Source organism: Carassius gibelio, chromosome B13, assembly GCF_023724105.1.
Source record: "Carassius gibelio isolate Cgi1373 ecotype wild population from Czech Republic chromosome B13, carGib1.2-hapl.c, whole genome shotgun sequence".
Classification (NCBI taxonomy): domain Eukaryota; kingdom Metazoa; phylum Chordata; class Actinopteri; order Cypriniformes; family Cyprinidae; genus Carassius; species Carassius gibelio.
The window spans coordinates 30,420,411-30,443,710 of record NC_068408.1 but is presented as its reverse complement, the minus strand read 5'-3'; the positions used below and the strand labels follow the sequence as shown (position 1 = coordinate 30,443,710).

At 37.4% G+C, this 23,300-nt stretch overlaps 1 protein-coding gene across 1 annotated transcript; it reads right to left on the bottom strand.

Annotated features, from left to right (window-relative positions):
- Positions 1-9,205: 9,205 nt before the first annotated feature.
- LOC127969797 (gremlin-2) lies at positions 9,206-23,273 on the bottom strand. The gene is made up of 3 exons (XM_052571898.1): positions 23,036-23,273; positions 19,685-22,225; positions 9,206-13,008 (listed from the first exon to the last, which is right to left on the bottom strand). The coding sequence occupies exons 2-3, from the start codon at positions 19,702-19,704 to the stop codon at positions 12,423-12,425; spliced, it is 606 nt and encodes a 201-aa protein (XP_052427858.1). The 5' UTR covers positions 19,705-22,225; positions 23,036-23,273; the 3' UTR covers positions 9,206-12,422.
- Between the last annotated feature and the right edge of the window lie 27 nt (positions 23,274-23,300).

Genomic DNA, 23,300 nt, shown 5'->3' with positions numbered 1-23,300 from the left:
TATAGGAACATACCATTGTTTTTATCTACTTATTAGAAATGGGATCTTTATAGCCCTTTAAAATATAATAATGTCCCATATCTCGAAAATTCTGCAGTAAAATGGTTTGATATGAGGTGTGCATATAGTATGGGATGTCCCTGATAAGACCTGACTTTTGTTTTTTTTTACTTATTAGAAATGGGATCTTTACAGCCCTTTAAAGTGTAAAAATGTCTCGTATCTTAAAAATGCTGCAGTAAAATGGTTTCATATGAAGGGTGCATATAGTATGGGACGTCCCTGATAAGAACTGACTATTGTTTTTTTCTACTTATTAGAAATGTTGTCTTTATAGCCCTCTAAATTGCCACATGGACCCATATCTCAAAAATGCTGCATTAAAATGGTTTGATATGATTTGTGCATATAGTATGGAATGTCCTTTATAAGATCTGACCATTGTTTTTTTCTACTTATTAGAAATGGGATCTTCACAGCCCGTTAAAGTGTAATAATTTCCCATTTCTGGAAAAAGCTGCAGTAAAATGGTTTGATATGAGATGTGCTCATAGTATGGGACGTCACTGATGAGAACTGACTATTATTTTTTTCTACTTATTAGAAATGGGGTCTTTATAGCACTCTAAATTGCCATATGGACCCATATCTTAAACATGCTGCAGTAAAATGCTTTGATATGAGGTGTGCATATAGTATGGCATGTGCTTTATAAGAACTGACCATTGTTTTTTTCTACTTATTATAAATGGTGTCTTTTTAGCCATCGAAATCACCATTTGGACCCATATGTCAAAAATGCTGCAGTAAAAGGTTTTGATATGAGGTGTGCATATAGTATGGGAAATCCCTTATAGGAACAGACTATTGTTTTTTTCTACTTATTAGAAATGGTGTCTTTATAGCCCTTTAAATCATTGTATTGTCCCATATATTAAAAATGCTGCAGTAAAATGGTTTCATATGAAGTGTGCATATAGTATGGGATGTCCCTGATAAGAACTGACTATTGTTTTTTTCTACTTATTAGAAATGGTGTCTTTATCGCCCTCTAAATCATTGTATTGTCCCATATCTCAAAAATGCTGCAGTAAAATGGTTTCATATGAAGGGTGCAAATAGTATGTGATGTCCCTGATAAGAACTGACCTTTGTTTTTTTCTACTTATTAGAAATGTTGACTTCATAGCCCTCTAAATCGCGATATGGACGCATATCTCAAAAATGCTGCAGTAAAATGGTTTGATATGAGGTTTGCATATAGTTTGGGATGTCCCTTATATGAACTGACCTTTGTTTTTTTTCTACTTATTAGAAATAGGGTTGTGATGAGTGGGGCGGGGCCGCGAGCCATGAGAACGGAATGAGGCCAGTGGAGTGACTTGAAATGAGCGACGCCTGCTCCACTCACCGGTCTCGCGTCCCGCGGTGGAGATGGAAGGATACAAAAGAGGGGGCGACGACAGTGAACAACGAGAGAGGGCCAGGCCAGGCCATGATTTTAGTTTGTACTTGGTTTTTGTTTGTAAGCGACAGTCGTCCGTGAAGGGCTGTCACAGTGTTTTGTGTTTATTTTGTTATTAAAAGCCTTATTTGATTGATGGCCGGTTTCCGCCTCCTTCTTCCTGTGGATAAAAAGTTTTGTACTCTGCTATAGGGGTCTTTATAGCCCTCTTAATCGCCATATGGACCCATATCTCAAAAATGCTTTAGCAAAATGATTTTTTGTGTATATAGTATGGGACGTCCCTGATAAGAACTGACCATTGTTTTTTTCTATTTATTAGAAATATGATCTTTATAACCCTTTAAAGTGTAATAATGTCCCATATCTCAAAAATGCTGTTGTACAATGGTTTGATATTAAGTTTGCATATAGTATGCGAAGTCCCTTATAAGAACTGACCATTGTTTTTTTTCTACTTGTTAGAAATGGGATCTTTAAAGACTTGTAAAGTGTAATATTATCCTATATCTCTAAAAGTCTCCAGTAAAATGGTTTTTTGTGAGGTATGGATATAGAATGGGATGTCTTCTTTAAGAACTGACCTTTAATTGCTTCTTTCTCATCATAAAAAAGTGTCTTCTAAATCAATGAATGTCCCATATCTCGTTTTCTACTAATAATTGTAATGCTTTGAAAGGCTGAAAATTATAGTAATACAGAGCAGTCAAGGAAAACAATAAGTTACACGAATATTAGAGCAGATGGGCGAAAAAGGTCGTCATAGATCAAATCTGAACGTATAGATGAAAAGCGCTCTGAAAGCGCGTTCCCTCTCTGTTGTTCCTGCTATTGCCGTAATTATAGTAATACACGCGCATATAAATTTCACTCGCGGCTGGCTTGACGGTGTTTTTCTGAAGTGCGACTGGCTTGACCGCAGTTAGTTGTATATGGATTGCAATTTTGAAATAAATTCAGTAGCAGAGCTACTGCAAGCGATTTTTAGAGCTGCAAATCCATTTATCCTTCGCTGAAATTTCCGCGTCTCATGGAGAGAGCACGTCATTGTTGCTTAGCAAAGACAGACGCCTCATGAGCGCTTCTGCCCGAGCGCTTTGGAAAGGAGGAGAAAGACGCGCTTAGCGTTTTCCATGCGTTTTTAGGAGCGATATGTGAACGGCCCCTAAGGCGCTCGCTCACTCAGCACGCGCTGAAGGCTCGTTGCAAAATGTCTAATGCATTTAACAGACCAGAAATATAAGATCCTAAAATAACCAACAGGTCTGGTGTTTGGGTTGGATTCCCTGTAAGCTATAGTGTCTAAATGCTGCAGGGATAGTTTGCTGCGTGCATGTTTCTCCTTTTTTTCGTCTTTTCCCAGATAGTACTGACGCATATATCCCAGATATTCCCGCTGGTTTTTTTTTTTTTTTTTTTTTTTTTTTTTTTTTTTTTGTAATCCCGCTGGTGTACCCTGTCATGTTGCAGATGCGACATACCGTTGTTTTTTTATCCACCACTCTCTTGCCATCACCATTATAGCTTAAAGGGAATCCAAAGTGCACCCAAACACCAGACCTGTTGGTTATTGGGGGATCTTCTCATTTCTAGTCTGTTAAACGCATTGGCTATTTTGCAACGAGCCTTCAGCGTGTACTGAGTGAGCGAGCGCCTGCTGAGTAGCCTAACATAAACATATAAGATGGTGTTTTTTTCTTCTTCGGGAGTGTCAGGGGCGTTGCCTGTTACGTTGTTTGGGTTATTGGGCTACCTTGTTGAACGCATATCATTATATTTCTTTCTCTCTCTTTTTTTTTTTTTCAAATATAATTAATTACTCCAACGAACCGTTCGGTATACATAATGCGTACCGCGTACCGAACCGAAAGCGTCGTACCGAACGGTTCAATACGAATACGCGTATCGTTACACCCCTAATATATATATATATATATAATGCAACACAACTGATAATCAACATATTAGAATGATTTCTGAATGATCATGTGACTGAAGAAGACTGAAGAAATGGCTCCTGAAAATTCAGCTTACCCATATATTTTTATAATATATTAAAACAGCATAGAGTTATTTTAAATTGTAATCATTTTTCACAGTATTACAGATGTAATGTACTGTTGATCAATTAAATGTAGACTTGGATCAAATAAATGCATCTAATTCTTTCAATTTAGTTTGATAAATTGAGTTTAGACATTCTGGTGATAGGAATGAAAAGTTAATGATTAACGTATAAATCCATTCTTATTTTCACTTGTCATTTGTCAAAGAAAAAAAATCAAATAAATTCAGTAAAGTTATAAAGAATTTGTAGATCCTCTTGTACCCTGTTAGTAGGAATTACCATATATTCTGGTGTTTTTGAAAAGAACCTAGCAGGCAGGTAAAGGGCTTAAACTGCCTGTCTATTTTGCTCCCTGACCAGTAAAGCAATTTATAAGGGTCTTCAAAAGGTTATTGAGAATGGTTCAGCTTTGTGCCGCAAGTCAAAGGTTGTACGACCCAGCTTAAGTGCACGACAGAGTGTGAATGAGGTGTAAGAATCCGATTACATGCTCAAAGCCAAATTTAAATCCCTGCAAACATTTTCATTGCCAGCACAAAAACACACACACACACACACTCACAGATGTGGAAATACTCACATTCCACTGTCGGCATGTTTGGCTTATTCATATCCTTGAAAAAACACTTGTGGATGTTGATGTGGTCAAATTAGAACACTGCCCTACATCAAAAACACATTTGCAATCAATCATCTATCCAGAGTGAGATTGTCTACCACACACAAATAATAACGTCAAAGCCTTTTTAGTTCTATTCGAACCAGTCAGACATATCAGATGGATTTGCATTTGGCTCATGGAAATTCCGACTGAAAGATGGTTTGGTTGATGCATTGCTATACAGCCTATTAGCTTCGCCCCTGCTGTCAGCCATATTTTTGTGTGCCTTCGCTCGAATCCCTAGCTGGCGATTTGAATTGTTAATCTTTCAAAAGCTTATTAGTCAGGCCATGTGGTTGATAAATTGTAAATGTACTTTTCCAGAGCTTGTATGCTTAGCTAAATCGTTTTGGCATACACCTGCTGAACAGATCAAGCCTACGTTTGTTTAACGCAGGCAAATATTTCTTCTCTGTGTTTCTCTGAATCCTCAACAGTTCACATCCCTAAAATCCCCTCGTAGCACAATGACCATGGCTTCTCTCTTACAGGTCCATACAATAAATGGATCATCACTACATTAATAAGCTAAGCTAAGATGTGTGACACTGACAGCTGGAAGGGGCACAGAATTATGCTGCGGGCGACCAGGCAGGTCCTCGCTTTCACAAAGCCCTTGATCCAGCTGGCAGGGACATTAGCATGTGTGTGTCTGGGTTGCACTGATTGCCATGCGAAGCTGTGATCCATCACTGACTGTAGTGATGGAGTGTGACATGGTGAAGCCTGTCGGCCTTGTGTAAGACTCCAGGTGTACAGCAAACAGAAGCGAAGGGAAGCATCTGTCAGCACAGGTCACAGATAGCATATTTTTCTCTTAACTGATTTATCTATAAAGTGCTAGAAGAGGAAGCAGGAAGAATGTAACATGGTAACCTGCTAAATAAAGTGCATGCAAGTTGAAATTCTAGTGCTGGTTGATAGAAGTTTAGCCATATGGTGGGGCCATCACAGAGCTACTATTTTTAAGAAATTTGACTTATGCATCTTATAGTTTCTTTACAAGACTTCCCCAAGAATCCCTACAATGTGTCTCTTGAAGGTGATTTGTGTGGCTTGTTGTTGTAGGCTATTTTTTTTTTTACACTGTTTAAAACAAACTGTTCTTCAGTTCCATTAATCATTTTGTTTGTTTGTTTCTTATATCTGTGTTTCTGCTCTCTAATTAATTTTACAGCCTGGTCAGCAGAAACAGAAAAGACGTGTAATGTCTCATCTGATGAGCACCTGCAGCCCTTTAAGGACAAAATGGAAGAATTTTTCAATATAGGTAAAAAGAATTGCAAACAAGCCCTGTTCAGATGGTGGTTATTTTTTTCATATGGATGTTATGTTAGACTCTGATTTTACTGCCAGTTCAGAAGGGATTTTCCTTTTGCATCTCATTTTGCATCCCTTTTGCATCTCATGGAGTTAAACAAGAAAGCAAAGTAATGTTAGTCTTAAGAAATGTATTATTAGAGTGAATTTCTGAGATAGCTTTTATTTTGAAAAACCTCATTTTTGGGAATGCATTTCAAAGGCGGTTCATGATAAAACAAAATTGGATTGTTTTTACTGTGAATCAAAAACAAGTGTGAATCAAGTGGAAAGAGAATATCTTTTACATCTAATATCTTTTATGGTAACTGAAAGTTAGAGAGTTGGTTCTTGTAACAAGTAAACCCAAATAAGAAAACTCAAATTTGTAATTTTGCAATTTTTTCCCAAAATTATTCATCCCTAAATGCAACAAGAAGTCAAAAATATTAATTATATTTTGATTAATTAATCAAAATCAAAACAAAACTTTCAGCTTTTTAAATTTATTTTAAAAGGTTTTTATGCAAATGCATTTAACGACAAAATAATTCACAAAATCATTCTAAATGATTGACTCTTTTCAAATATAGTTATTCAAGTGATCTGATGAAATTGCCTTTACTTTTTTAATATCACAATATAAACTGCAGATAGTATGCCCTGGTATGCGTCATTACTTGTATAAATAAAATGTCATCACTTCCTCATCCAAATAAGTATTACAGAGGAGCCATGCAAACCTTCTTTTATGTACATCACTTTGGGAAACAATTAAAGTCTGAATAATGCTGGAATGGATGTACAGTCAGTGGCCCTGTGCGAAAGGAGAAATGAGGTGTTGAGAAATAAATGTGACAGAGGCTCTGCGATGGCCTCTGGGAGCCAACAAGAATTCTGGGAAATTCATCTGACCTGACCTAGACCCGATCGCTCTAACATTATTTATGTAAAGCTAGTGACATGAAAAGTGAGAGTCCTTAATTTCATTATTCTCACTAATTTCATCCACATTTCACCTCGGCTCGTTAATCGCTAATTCAACCCTTTCAGTATTTCGTTTCTCTGACGAAGGTGAGCCGAACAATCTGGCGATTGTGTTTTATTATAGTTGCTCACCATCTTGTTTATTTGCCTTCTCCATCTCTGCTTCGATCCATCTCTGTTTGATATGGTTTCTGTTCTCTTGTTTATTTCCTGTAAGTGTGTCTGAGTCAACCTGCCTGATCTGTCTATATCACTGAAGACTGTTTCTGTCGGCACTTTATTCTCGTCAACAATTTATTGACCTCTTTTCGTCTTATGCACTCCAGTCATCATCAGTTGCCGTGGTGAAACCTCTTTTTCCATCCCTCAACTTGAAGTTAGCTGGAAGTTCTTTTTATTTTTTCATTCTCTACTTTAATACAGGCTTTAGTAAATGTTTAATGTACTGCCGTCTTTGTATTCAAATTGGTCGTCGTAAACAAAACCCACATGTGATCAGGCGGCAGGGGCAGCAGGGTGGGGTCCTTGCTGAACATCCCCCTTCTCATCTCTACCCCTTTGTTCTGGAGACTCATGGGTCTCCTTCACTGAGCTCTCAGATGGGTGGCATGACCACAGAAAGACCCCCTTTAACCCTCCGCACTGCCTCCACTCAGAGTAACAGACAGAACGAGGATCGGAAAAAAGGACGATTTTTTTTTTATTTGTATGATTTTGAAACTCCAGGAGAGTAACAGTCTCTGGCTCCATCGCTTCAACCTCTAATGTTTATTTTTCAGAGCATGAAATTGACTACAGAAAGGAAGAGAGGAAGAAAAACTGAGTGAGACAGGAGTGTGTATGGTGTAAGAGATAGAGAACGTCTCTGTGCTGTTTGGTCTACGCTCTGTCTTCTCATACCATTTTTTTAAATGCTGTACTATTTCTGCTGCCCTGAGCTCTGAGAAGCAATGTGATAATTATTTACCATGGTAAACGGTACAATACAGACACAATTACAGCATAGCAGATGAGCCATTTTAGTACAAAAATACTAAATAAAATACACGTTTTTCTGTGTGGTTGTTAGATGGTTGTGGAATGGTTGATAGGTAGTTGTTAGGACTTTCTTGGTGGTGTGGATGGTTTCCAGGGAGTTACTACTGCATGGGATTGCTAGGGTATTCTGGTTCATTGCATTCTGCTCCAACTCTCTATGAAATTCTGGTCCTAGATATGGCTCATGTTCTCACTTCCTGTGTTCTTCCAGACAAAAATCACAAGTTCAGTCACCTTTGCAATATAATTTTCATGTCTTTCCTCAAGTCAATTTGTCAACATTTCATGTTCATTAAAAAAAATCTAACCTTAAGTATGAACATTAATAATACCGTACACCATTGCCTCACTGCTACACCACTACCAAACATTTCAGTGCTTTTTTTCTAAGCGCAAATACATTGAGCAACATTATGAATCGGTGTAATGAGTTGTAGATCTCATGTTGGGGCCATGAGGTGTGAACTGATGTAATCTGTGTTTTGGGGCTTCTCTGGTTGCACTGAATTGTAGTGGTGAGAGGTATGAAAATGTGTACGAACACTGGGCTCGTCATTCAATTTATTAGTGGATCACAGGAGATTCTCCATGCAGGAATAAATGAAGTGACATTGATATTACGGCAGTAATGACTTCAGAGTCCTGGTTCTCCAATTGGAGTCAAACGGTGCCTCATCAAATGTTCATGCTGAGACTATTTGCAAATACAATGATTTGCTCCTTCATATTTTATGTCAGCGAATTACAACTGGCTTACGTGTAATCAGATTTTCGTAGGTTTATGTTTGTCATGATGACCATATAACCTTCAAAGACTTATACAGACATGTACAATCTCACACCTCTCACTTTGACTGAAATGGGAGTCCGTTTGTTCAAAACTGGAGCAAATCTCTGATAACCTCTTCATGATAACCCGTGTCATTCAGTGACGAGCAAAACAAGTCAGTGTCACATTTAAAATGCCCTATTTTAATTCCCACAGCCAAAGCAGAGATGTAGCTCCAGGAAAACCAGCTAGCTGACACGGGGAGTTAATCGTACCAAATCTCTTGTTCACTTTAACTGTGTCATATCTGAGTGCGTGTGTCTATGTTTGTGTATTAGTATTAGCCTCTCTATCTCTCTCTTTCTTTACCTCTGCTTTTCCTTTAATTGTGGTACTTATAGTCCAATTAACTGAGATTGACTTGACAGTTAGATTGTCTCCTTTAAAAGGGGCCAGTTTTTAAAACCTTGGCTCTTGGAGTGGAAAAAATAACAAATATTAAACATCAATTAATTTGAAAGCTCTTTGTGCTTATTGTCTGAATGTTGCAGTTTCTTCCAAGTACTAGGCTTAAGCATACTGAAAGATTGCTGTGGGCGATAAGAAATTACATTTATGTAAGAGCATTATTTTTATAAGCTAAAATTTCACATTTCACATGCTTGAAGTAAGCTGATCAATTTCACAATTCCCCAGAGTAAACTTTCTAATCTTATTTTGTAATATTTTTTTCAAAGTGTCATGCTTTTCTTTGAATGTTTTCTGGAGCTGAGCATGTTTTTAGCGGTCAAGCCTTAGGCAGAAGAGAAGGATTTTTCACCAGACACATTCTTCACAGTGTTGCACACATTTTTTTTTCGTCAGATTTTATGGAGCTGTGGAAGAGAGAGAATAAATGCCTACTCCAAGGAGCAGTGAGGAATTACATGCCTTTATTGCTGCTTTGCTTGTCTGATTGTCTTCACATCAAGTAAAGTCACCTTTATTTCTGTAAAGTTGTAAAGTAGCTCTAAAATCCCTTGACTTGAGCGTCATCTAGCCCAGTCACTGTAATTAATTTAATTTTAATATTTTTAGGTCTGTCTTTTAGTCGAGCACAAGAGAAGGCTACAGAAGCTGGGACAGAAGATGTGAATTTCTGCGTACCGAATCCCACAGAACTCACTGTTTCTTTATTTTTCTAACAGTTACTTCGATATAAGAATAATAGCCATGAGGAAGTTTGCATCATGAATGTGAATGAGGTCAGAATTTTTAAGTTTCATATGCAGACAAAGCTTAAAGTGCCCGTATTATGATAACTTACAAGTTAATAATTTTATTTTTGGGGGCTGCTAGAACACATTTTGAAAAAAATAATATGATTATTTTTTCCCATTCTGTACATCGCTATGTTCACTCTCTGCCTAAAACACTCTCTTGTACTTCCTATCTCTTTAAACCCCACCATTCCAAAGAGCCCTGTCAGATCTCATCGGTCTTGTCACATTTAATTTAATATTTTATGTCAAAAAAGATATATTGTAACCTGTGTGTTAATTATCGTAAAATACAACTCTTTGGAAGTAAAATATTTAATGAACAAGAGCAGATAAATACTGGATTTCAAGCAGGTTGAAATCTAGAAATCTGCCTCTAATTAATGTTTGTTGAGGCAGACCTGGCAATGACATTTAAGAAAATTGAATAACTTAATACATAAAGAAATGACAATCTCTGAATATGTTTGACTCTGTGACGTGTAAAGTCATAGAATGTGTTTCGGTGATTCATATATGAAGAGCCACAGCCATCTTATTCTTCAAGTGTAAACTGTATAATAATCTGCAATCATATTATCCTCTACAGGTGTTTATATACCTCAGCCTGTGAGTTTCTTTGTTCCAACTGAACTGTCAGGTGTTTAGTGAAAGGTTGTTGACAAAAATATGCAAATATAATGACTTATACCATTTTTATTTTGTGTGCACAGTTGTCAGTAGTTCACTGTGTCCAATAACCTTTAATTGACCTAAATTTATTTTCAATTAAAGAAGCTGACAGCTCTGTATTTCTTGCATGATCATTGCTGTGCTATTTCTCGGTGTGTTGCATTAATGAACTGAAGCAGATGCTGTATGAATTTTAAGTAATTTCCTTTTGGAGAAATTGTAGAAAACAATTATAAACACAAAAGTGCATAGAGAAAAAAAATCATTACAAAAATCACATTGTAATGTGAAATAATAGATTTATTTTTAGAAGACATGTTTATTATATATTTTATATTCATAAATTTTCTATGGTTGCTTTGTCATATAATTTCCTTTATCTACACAGTTTTTGCTATTTTGTTAAATATTGTCATCAATGAAAACTTCTCTGTTAGACTTTAAAGGGTTAGTTCACCCAAGAATGAAAATTCGTCCATCTTCTCACCCTCGAAGCATCCTAGGTGTATGTGACGTTCCTCTTTCAGAAGAATCCAATCGAAATTCTATAAAAAATATTAAAAAGTCCTTGCTCTTCCAAGCCTTTCAGTGGGGTTAAGCGGGTGTTTGTTGTCAACAGTTCAGAAGACTTTTTTTCTCACTTCTGCTGACTGTGGGGAACCGGAAGATGTGCAGCTGGATATTGTAGTTCGTCAGTGCTGCGTGGTTAGTGACGAGCGTGGAGAGAGAACAAAACTAAATGCTAGTCACAAATTAAAAAGAACAAAACAAGGATTTGAAAAGGAAAAAGGTTGGAGAATTTTGAAATAAGCCAAGAGGAGACTGGTTTTCCTTTGCTATAGTAAGGACACTTTGTTTCCTTTGCTCCTACATTTCCCAGAGGCGCCAGCGACACATACGTCTTCCATCTTCCACCGGCACATCTTCCGGTTCCCAACAGTCAGCAGAAGTGAGAGAAAAAGTGTTTATTACGTTTGAAATCTGAATATTTATCTTATAAAAACGCATGGATTCGCTACAGGGGACCTTTATTCACCTGCCGGAGCCATGTGAGGGACGTTTTATTATAGATGCATGCACTTTATTTCAACTGTTGAGAACAAACACCCGCTCACCCCCACTGAAAGGCTTGGAAGAGTAAGGACAGTTTTTAATATAATTCCGACTGGATTATTCTGAAAGAAGAAAGCCACATACACCTAGGGTGCTTCAAGGGTGAGTAGAAGATGGACGAATTACAGTTTTTGGGTGAGCTAACCCTTTAAGGTAAAGATTTAAACCATTAAGAATCTCAGTTGTGCACATTGTGTCTTATCATCAACAGTAAAGCCCAAACTCTTTATGGGCTTGATCAAAGTCAAAATATAGTTTATCCCCAACTGACAGCCTTTCCTTAGTCAAAATATAGCACCCCCCTCTTCTTCTTCTTCCTATAATTTCCTGTCGATAAGGTCCACAGTCACCCAGCATCCTTTCATGTCTTCTTCTGTCCTTCATTTTTGCACTGATATTTACAAAAGCTGGGTAGGTAATACAAGATGGTGAGGATAGATGGTGGTCAGACCGCTTCCAAGTATCAAGACTAATAGAGTGCAACAGTGTCCTCCCAATATTTCAGCAGCCTTGGTTCCGAAAGTATTTCTTACATTCATTTTTCATACAGGGAAAACATTTTTGTATTTTTACATTTTTGTTAAAGACTTAAACCAGCTAAGAATTGAATCATGACATTACACACAGACAAATAATCAAAAAACATTTGAAAAAGGCAAAGCTACAAGACTTCTGGAACCCTGACTGTTGCACTCTAATAGCATTGCTGAGGTAAAGCAGGAGATCGCTGAAATACAGACGCTCCATGTTTTGTTAAAGAAAAGCTTTCAAGAGGTCAAAGGTCAAACACTGTTCACTTAAATCACATATATGTTATTTACGGTTTCAGTCTTGTATGCAATTGAACTCTCAGCTTAATTATATTTGTCCAAAAAAAAAAAAAAAGAAGAAAAATCCAGCTATGTGTTCCATCGCTGCTCGGCAGCTATTAAGCATTCCTGGTTAGCAAACTTGGTACAGTCCAGACATAATGAAGGTGGTCAGTCTTCTGATTAGCTGTTGTCTTTGGCACATTTCACACATTAATTGTTGGGTGGCCCCAGTTTTCCCAAAAGGAACACTATAAAGCATTGTTTCATATATGTTCCTTCTCAGTACGCAGCATTGACGTTAACAGACACACATTTGCACTGCTTGATCCGCTGCACTTTTCGTTGCCGGTACGGTGGCTGTAGCCCAGGACAGTGAAGCCGTACAGTGACCGTGGTTATCCGGCTTGGCCGGCAGAACGCACAAGACTGGAATGAAGTGTTGTGGTCTGGCATGGAGGATGTTTTTCGACTTCGATGTGAAGTTTGAGATGTCAGGTGGCGTGGGATGTAGAAGGAGTTACACTGGCCGTAGCAGAACCTGTTGATGACTGTTCGACTCAGGCAGCCCTCCAGACTCACCGTTTGACGTAATGGCTGTGTTTTGCACCAGTCGCTCTTCAGGTACTTCCTCTCGGTGACCACTAGGGCCTCGCGACTTGACGACAACATGTCGTGTTTGCCTTTCTGTCGTCGTGCAGATGTATGCTGGGGCAATGATGCTAGTGTGTGGGTTGGTGATGATAAATCATTCCCTTTGAGCTTGTAAGGGGAGGGGATAGAACCTGGGGGGCGTGGCCTCTTGGATTCTGTGGATACAAAAAGGGTCCATGCCAAAATGGCAGGTAATGCCAGCTTCCAGAACATCCTGAGAAAAGATTCAAAATAGGGAGAAACTTTAATACTTCCGTTAGGGATTTGAATCTATACATTGTCAAGTGAATAGTTTGTCATCATACCGAACTATGTCCAATTTGTAAACTTTGCATTTTATTCACTAAACCAGCATTTATTCAGACAAAAAGAAATCAGGCAAGACTGATTAATTTGAATGATTTTCATTCACTTGCCACATGAAACAGATGAAAAACTAGTAGCTACATATTTTCTTACTATAAAAAAAAACCTAAAAAACTAAAATGAAACGAGCATAAGATTTGTTCACTCTTTTTGGAGTCATAGTACACTGTTCACACTGTATGTTTTTTATTCACTTAAATGAGCCCACTCATAAGATTAATTGGACTGGAATCACCTCTGTGGCACTGATAAGCACTGATAAGCACTGATAAGCAGCGTGAAGACATGTATTGCCATTGGGTATTGGGCATCCCGAGTTTGAGTCCTGGCTCGTGGACGTTTCTAAGTCTCGTCCCCTACTTTCTCTTTCATTTCTCTTACTGTCCTATCCTATTAAAGGCATAAAATTCCCCCAAAGCACTGTTTACAGATGGTCATTTGTAAAACATGGAAACAAACAGTCTTGTACTCATGACTTGTAATACTCTTGCAAAACGTGATGGTATCAGATACTACAAGTTATTCCAAAGTACAGCAAATTATTATTAAGTGGTTTTAGGTACCTATAACCCAGTTTAACATGACATAGGCCTATCTATACAACCATGGTAATAACATGTGGAATTTGAGGTTGAATAGAGCAGCGACTGCAGTTTTACAGCAGTTTGTCTTTTCCTAAAAGGCAGAAGTTCTTATGTAATGCTGATAAGGTTAAACCCTGTCTTTGGTCTGAACTCTCAATCTTGTTTATCATGGCGCCCTCTGTCAGTTTTGCTTTAGATAACCTTTGACATTTCTGATTTTCTACAACCACTGGCATTGTCTGTTTCATTCATGTTCTCTCTCCTCTCATGGCCAACAGCCTCTTTCATCTTGCTAGGTAGACTGGGAATAAGGCACAGTTGTATTTCATGTATTTAAAAGACATAGACTTTTAATAGAATTGTTAGAAGTAGAAGTCCCTGCGGCATTTTTAAAGGATATGGATGTTTTTCATGACAGACCAACCAGATGAGCTCACAGAAAGCCTGGAGCTAAACAACACCAGAAAGTTACACAAAGAACTATTAAAATATTTTTCACATAACAAAAAAAGAAAAGTTGAGCAACATTCAAGTCAACAAACATTAAACTTTCACTAAAATGTAGTAACCACATGAACACATATAAAAATCCTGATCAGTAAGGTTTATGTTTAAACATTTATTATTATTTTAGGAATAGTTTATCCAAAAATTTATATTTATAATTTACTCACTTTCACGTCATTCCAAATCGGTATGACTTTCTGGACTAAAGCTTTTAAGCTTGAAAAATTATTCAAAGCTCACATTCAAACTCTCCTGAAGCCACGGAGATGGCTTTGTGTAAGAATCAGATTTTTAAGGTGCTTTTCACTGAAAATCATTGTATATCCATAAGAGTTCAAGAGTTTTGATTCAGGAACAAATTGTTCCTGAATCAAATCTTTTTAGTAAATCATTGATATGGTTTGCAAAACCCATCTGAATGATTCATACACAAACGAAACTGATAATAATATTATTATTGCAGCTCACTGGAGTTAGATTTATTTTTTTTATTTTTTTTTTTCAAAATAAATCCATTTCTCACATTAAGCTATTGTATGGCTTCAGAAGACATCAAATACAACTCATACAGAACCATTTTATGATACTTTAGGGTGTTTTTGCTTCTTTTTGAAGCTTCAAAGCTTCAACCCAGATTCCTTGTGCAAACTGAATGGAAAAGTGCGACCAGTACAGTCTTCAGATTCTTCAATTATTTTTTGAAACCCCACAGAGATGAGTAAAAAAATAAAATAAAAAAATTAACTAATTATTTACATATAGAGGTTAACTGTCCCTTTAAACTCTATGAATCTGGGATATTGTGGAGAATCGGCTACTTCTGAGGCTACAGCTAACTGTGACTCACACGGTGGCAGAAGGGAATGGATTAATCATCCGTATCTCCCTCCGTCAGTGTCGCCGGCAGCCATTAATGCTGTTTACTTTAACACCAGTCCCAGAATGCTCATGCAAATAAACAGGGCCGCCCATCAAAAGGCAACGCAAACTGAAGCCATGAGGTTATGAGGAAGTGGCCTTTATGTCTCTGGTGAGCCAGGGTTAAATAATGAGGGCTTTGCTTATGCCGGTGGTGAGATATGCAGGGGACAAGTAAACAGTGGGGAGAGCACCATGTGAACATTATTAGATTAGGATGTGGAAAGTTTAGCAGTTTTGGGTTTCTCTCATTTAGATGACCACAGGCTGACTAAGGCTTGGTTTACTGGTAGCTCAAGATTATGTGTGAAGAAACAGTGAATGCCAGGATATGACAGTGACTCAGATAACTCTGTGACATACCTACACAAACACACCACCAAGCTCACTTGTCTATACCTGAAACACATTTCATGGATGTGAAAGTGAATCACACACACACACACACACACACACACACACACACACAGAGAGAGAGAGAGAGCGAGGCAGAGGGGCTACAAATCTCCCCTGAGAAAAATTGTGGTTTGGAGATAATGACAGTGTCTAGTTGGAACATATGCAAGAAAATAAACACAAAACTTCTATCTCTCCCCCATCAGTCTGTGTATGTGAGAAAGTCAAAGACAGATCATACACACTGTTAGAAATAGCGTGTATTCACAGCATAAACTTGACTGCAGTTACTGCACTTTCACTGCCGCTTTTATACTAGTGTTTATTATTTGAACTGTATACTGTGACTTCACAGTGATGTAGCAGAATTGTGCTTGTAGCTCTTGTTTATTTATATGTAATATAAATAAATACTTTAACTTGTTGATTCATCATACCAAAAACATCAACTAACATGAATATATTGTACTTTTTATTCAAGTGTTTATGGTTTACATCTTATAGTACAATTTTACCATTCATCTCAGTCGTTTATCAAATTTGATATTTTAGCAGATGAACTATAGACTTAAGAGTCAGTCACATCAATAAGCACAGAGAAAACTAATTAATAGTAAAGGGTCCAAGAAAAAAAATAATAAACAATACTGTGCTATAATAGCTTTTTACAGTATTCTGTAACAGAAGATGGCCTAACCGTTCATATGTCCATTCCCCAAATCCTCTGTAGAGTCACAAGAGAGCTGAACCGGGGAGAACATGCAAACTCCACACAGAACGGCCTCCTGGCTCAGATTGAACTTGGGACCTTCTCAAAGGGTCAGTTCACTCAAAAATGAAAATTAGCCTGTGTTAAAGCATCCTTGGTGTATGTGACTTTCTTCTTTCAGAATAATCCAATCGGAGCTATATAAAAAATTTGTCCTGGCCCTTACAAGACTTTCGGTGGGTAAGCGGGTGTTTGTCAACAGTTCAGAAGACTTGAAATAAAGTGCATGCATCTGTAACAAAGCATCCCTTAAATGGCTCCAGGGGGTGAATAAATGGCTCCTGTAGCAAATACATGCATTTATGTAAGATAAAAATCCATATTTCAAACATAACACCTTTCTATCACTTCCGCCATCTGTCATATGCATAATTGTACGTTGGCGTTACGTGATTAGTGTCAAACGTGGAGACTAAACAGAACACAATGCCATTCATGAATTAGAAGCACAAAACATGGATTAGTAGAGAAAAATGTTGGAGGATTCGATATAAGCCGAGAGGAGTAAAGAAACATTGTTCTCCTGCATTTCTCAGAGGCACGTGCACGACACATACGTCCTACGTCATTCTCCTGAACATCTTCAGTGCACCACAGTCAGTGGAAGAGAGATGATAAGTGTTTATAACGTTTGCAATATGGATATTTATCTTTCAAAAACAAATGGCTTCGTTACAGGAGGCCTTTATTCACCTCCCAGAGCTGTGTGAGACATGTTTTATAACAGATACACACACTTTATTTCACGTCTTCTGAACTGTTGACACCCAACACCCACTTACCCCCATTGAAAGGCTTGGAGTGGCCTGGACAATATTTTATAGAACTCAGATTGGATTCATCTAAAAGGGTAAAGTCAAGATGCTTTTGAGGGTGAGTAAAACAAAGGCTAATTGTCATTTTTGGGTGAATTAACCCTTTAAGCTCCTTTCTAAGTTCTGGGATGATTTGTGTTTTACCCTTTTATATAAATTTCATATATATCTTTAAATATATTTTACATTGAAGTTTTGTTTCAAATCCTGTTCCCACAGAGCACAGCTGCTAAAAACTGTTAAAGCAAACTGACTGATGTAAGAGAATCAGTGTAGCAATAAAAAAACAACTAAACCACGAGCATCTCTCATTGAGCAAAAGCCAGCATTTGACCTACCACTTTCAAAACCTACAGCGAGCCTTCCCTCACACTTCCACAAACCCAAAACAACAGTCTCACGAAGCCACATGTCAAACCCTGAAGCTCTCTCTCTATCTCACACCCATACATATACAGTATTAAAACACACAAACATCACTGCACTCTGGCGCCACAAAATTATGAATTTGACAGGAGTTATCATCACAGCAATTATGTAACTCCCTCTGCCACAAGACAATCTCTTTAAAGAATACTTATCCAACATTTACACACAAACACATATGAGCTGAAGTGTGTTTCCAAAAATAATGACTGCATTCAAACAAATTTCCTCAAACATGCACCATTCTGCTATTGGTTGGTCAAATGGAGCAATGTTTTGATTGCATCTAGTTGTTCACACTTTCGGGGCTATTAACCTACACTTGGCTTAATGTAGTTTTATCTTCACGTTATGCTAGGATAGAAAAAGTATTGTAATAAAACTTAAAAAAAAAATTCTAATCACCATAACATTTCTGATAGAAGAAAAGCTATCATGTAAAGATGACACCTTTAACAACTGGCGGTAGACACATATCTCTCAACACTGAAAAGATTATGATTATGAGAGGTTTCGCCCACAAGTTGACAGATGCGTTCCTGAGTAAACACCAAGAAATGGCAGCAGGAATTAAACTCTATCACATGACAAGCTGTTAAATGTTGCTTTTAATATTATGTCTACTTCTAATTGGTTTTAACAAAGAAAAGAAAAGAAAGAAAGAAAGAAAGAAAGAAAGAAAGAAAGAAAGAAAGAAAGAAAGAAAGAAAGAAGTGTCCATCAGCAAAGAGCCAGAATGCATTTAGGATAAGTAAGATTGTCCAAGGAGGTTTCCAAACTCCAGATGAATCTAGATTTCAGCTATGGTACAGTACGAAGTACTTTCATGGTGTGTTGTCACCATGTGGTATATGAGTATTTATAACAGTGAGAGTAGATGGAATATCTGTGGTTTAGGACTGTTGGGTCAAACTTGTGTTACAATACATAGCTGAGGTTTGAAGTGTGGTTGAACAGTTCAACCATATCAGTGACAAAATTCTTTGACGGCTGTCTTCACATAATGCTTTGAGCCTGACTTCCGCTCCATCAAATACACACACAACACACAGTCAAGTGGACCTTACACTCAAGTATTTCCCATTCACACCCACTGCTGTTAATTTAGTATAATTACAGTTACAACAAATGAATCCTAACCTAATCTTATTATAATAGCATAAACCTTCCATAACATTAACCCTAACCAAAACCCAACCCTAATCATAATTATATCTATACTCCAGCCCTCAATAATAGGCACACACATTGCCATCATTCTCAATAATTTTGGTTTGTGAAGGAGTGGTGGGGAATTAAAAGGTCACTGGGAAACTCAAAGGCTGTCATGCTCAAATCCGCTCGGGTTAATGTGTTCTGAGGGGCAGTCACCACTTTGAACTTAGTTGTGGCTGATCCTTTTCTATGTCCTTCTTCATAATGCCAGTCATGCATTTCAGTCGCAAACACGCACGCATGAGCAGGACTGAAGCCAATACTGTCACACATCCTCACATGTTCTCTCATGCACGTCCCCATCATCAAACATTCACTGTCAGACTCACTCTCTCCATCCCTGCTCTCAATAGCGGTTCTTCATGATAAATAGGTTTCATTCCATTACATTTTGATTATGAAGAATTACTTAAAAAACACAAAATAATAACTTCAGTAAATGCTTTTGAGAAGGTAATGGGTCTAAAAAGCACCAGGGTTCTTTGGCTTGTGCTAATTAGAAGAACAAAATGGGTTCTACGAAAAACTAAACAACCATTCCAGCATAAAAAATAAAATAAAATAATCGTTATAATCTTAAAAATAAATCTTCTTCACTGGCATCTATGGAATCCTAAACATTAATGGAACCTTTCCATTCCATAAAATGTTCTTATAATACAAAACAGTTCTTCAAATTATTAAAATGTTCTTTACACTAAGAAAAAAATGCCCTTTAAAAAAAAAAAAAATTAACTGAAAGGTCCTTTCGTAAACCCAGAAGTCTTATATGTATACATTGCTGCAAAAAAAAAAAAAAAAAAATAGGAACCTTTATTTTTCATGTGTGAGTGTGGGTACTAGATTCCAAATAGAACTAGTACAAGCAATAAATAATCTTCTTTAAGAGTGTACCTGTACATCTGGAGTCCCATGGCACGTTATATTGCAGATTCCTTAAGAGGTTACTCAGAGGTCAAAGGTCAAGCAGCAGGTCAGAGATCGGCCAAGCTTCAGAGCTCCAAATGTAGAAAAGCAGCGTGGATATCCATCAGAAGTACAGAACCTTTCTCGAAGCACTTCTGAAGATTGTCCCGTGTGCGTCTTCACCAATCTTTCTTGTTTGAGTCCAGCTCTGTAGAGGCCAAACTGAAGCAGTCACGCTTTATGGTTCATAGTTCCCCAGTTTCACTCATTTATGTGGCATCCAGCTCGCATGCTGTTGCACTGAGCTCTTCCCGGTGAGTCTTTGAATCATCTTCTCTCTGATTTACTGTCACATCCCAGTGGCTCTCCAAAGAGAAGTGTGTGAGTGTGAAGAGAGAAGGAGGAGAATCATCAGTTGCACACAAGTTACACAAAAACATTCATCTACACTCTCTCTCTCTTTCTCTTTCTCCCTCCCTCCCTCTCTTTTGGCCTTGCACTCTCTGATACCTCCCCCAGAAGCCCATTGTTAATCAAGCAGTCCTCAAAACATATCGTCTCTCTCTCTCTTCTCAGTTGCTCTGTCTCTCTCGCTCCCTGGTCTGAAGCACTCAAGTTTGCATCCCTGGTTTAACTCCGTCCCTCTTGACTGCTGCATTTAACATACTCACAGTTTTCAGTGCAACATCTTTGTAAATAAAGAAAATACATCAATAAACCCATGGGTTTGATCCAGATGATCATTTTACATAGATTTATATTGATTCAGTAAAAAAAAAGTGTGGGCTTGGTTTCTGGAACCTTTTGGAAATCTTCGCTGTGGCTTTATTGAGGTCCCGCCTGAAGGGTTTTCTCGAGTGTCTTTCCAAATAAAAAATGTTTAATAAACAAGTTTTGACAGCACATCAAGGCAAAACAAAGCAGATGTGTTATGTGGCATAAAAAGGACGAAAGCTTTCAGACACTCAAGTCATGAATCTTTTACTGTACAGTTTATCATTTTAAGTTGAAATTTCTGTACAGTAAATCTTCTTTTGGCTTGGGGTGTTACACAGGACTGACAGTTCTCCTTTTGTTTCGTTCTCCCATTCTGTTGTTTGTGTGGTTTTGAACTCATCTCCGTTTGACCACAATAAGAATAACATCCCTCTCTTTTTCCTTTCCTTTTCCTCTGAAAAGCACAAGCACACAATATCTGGATAACTAGTGTGGAGAACATACAATACCCCAAAATATATTTTACACACTGGTCAGACACACATATATTCTGGTTGAAATTAAAGTAACTAAAGTATTCAAATATCATGTTAAATTCCTCACTGTATTGATAGCATCAAAGACTGTTAGTGTTGGATGGGTCAGTCTGGACCTCAAGATTTAATGCTGTTCTCACCAAACTGACCAAATAAACACAAACAGTAACTCAAAGACTATTAAAGAAGAAGACCTGGTGGATGGAGTCATTGCCCCCTAGTGGTTACAAACACAATAGAAACCTTTGCATGCAAAGATTGTTTATATATCTTTGCATGCAAGTTAGCGCCTCCCATTCACCCATAAAAAAACAACAACCTTGAAAGCATTTACAGTACAATGTAATTTTAAATGATTCTCCAGTTTTATTTAATTTTAAAAAGTATAGGACCATCAGTTTGATGTTTTTGACAATTAAAAATAGTTCTATATTATTTAATATAATATTTATTATAATAAATATATTTTTAAATAATACAAGTAATAATAATTTATTATAGTACCAATGGGATTAGCATGAAGCAAAACTAAAACCAGCGTTCCTTTGCTCTGACAGCTCTGACTAGTCATTAACAGTTGTACAGGTGGCACAGCGAAAGAGAAATCAGTGCATGACATGCAGATAATGGACTGACTTTAATACCTTTTCAAGTAGAAGTGTTTACACATGATATAAAAAATAAATGGAGGGAGTAAAAAAAAACAAAAAAAAAAAAACAACGAGACAGAATGCAAGACCAGTCGCTTTCAAGATAAATCCCATGCGACTTCACGTGTGCGATAAGCAAACGTGTGCTAAATCCTTTATAGTGCAATAAAATCAATGCAAAAAGAGATGAAAGGTGAGTAGGAAGAGATCATCTCTGTGTCTAAAGCTTCTTGATTTTACACAATGTACCTATGCTGCTATTTAACTGTGCATTTTATGACTTTAAACTTTCTGGATTTGACATCATTTGATCAGTATACAGTTTGAGACAGCCCTGACAGACAGAAAGAGGAGAGAAGATCACTTTCCTCGTTTGAAAGACATTGATGCATTTCCCAAATATAAGAAGTCCATGTCTTAAAGACTGAAATTAGCAAGTAGCAACTGATGTAAAAAATCAGTCTCTTGGACATGCAAGTGATTTGGTCCGTTGTCCAGGGTATTTGGGATCTGGACCTATCAGGCGACAGAGATGAAGATGACAGCGTCCTCATCCTTGGTGGATTATTTGAGGCTCAGCAAGATTGGACGACAGCAGGCAGCCTCTTCGATATCAGAGATTTTCCCTGAAACACAAGACAAATAGAGCAAAGAGAAAGACAAAACATTTGAAATGGTATTGCGCAGTGACAACAACAAACGAACAAACATCTGTAAGCATGCTGAACAGAAAATTACTCCTTTCAGTTGGTCATTTGCACAAATCTGGTTCTGTACAAGAGGGATATTTTAACACGGACACCACATGATAGCATACGCAAAACAAACAACTTGGATTTTGGAGGGGTTGCATTATATGGAAGGTTCACCCAAAAAAGAAAATGGTTATCATTTACTCACTGTCATGTTATTCCTAACTTTCTGGTATGAGGAAACTGTTCACTGATTTTTATTTTTATTTTATACTGTTGCTCTCAGATATTAAACAGAAAATTGATCTGTTACACATTTATATCCATATCTCTTCCATATTTTGGAGTTTGTGAGAATTGGTATGGGTTTTTTATGCTCACCAAGGCTGGGTTTATTTAATCAAAATTACAGTTAGAACAGTAACATTGCGAAATAAAATTACAATAGCCATTTACTATTTTGATATATTTTAAAATGTTATTCATTTTTGCGATGGTAAAAAATAAAAAAATCCTCAAATGTTTGACCGGTAGAGTAGAGTACAGTCTTCCCATTCACTTTATCTCTATGGAGAAGAGCAGTTTGGACATACTGCCTAACTTCTCCATTTATGTTGAATGGAAGAAAAAAATCTCTATTTTGATTTTTGGGTGATCTATTCCTTCAACAGAAACATCAGATGTATTCTCGACTACTCAAACAGACAGGTGTAACACATACATGTTGAGGAAGAGCAGGGTTACCTGGAAGCAATGCCTTCCTTCAAAACAAGTTCTTACTTTTCTGTGGACAAGATAGAGAAAAGAGAACAGGTACACATTTTGGCAGCTGTTGCAACAGGAGACCAAAATGCAAAGTCATGCAGTGAGGTTCGAACCACAATTAAACACTCAAGTTAACTCGGTTGGATCTGGCTTGACATGATTTAACGTGACATAACAAGGTTTGGGGAAGGGACAAAGCACCAGACAAGCTTCTTCTGACAAGAGCTGCTGTCTGATTGGTCAG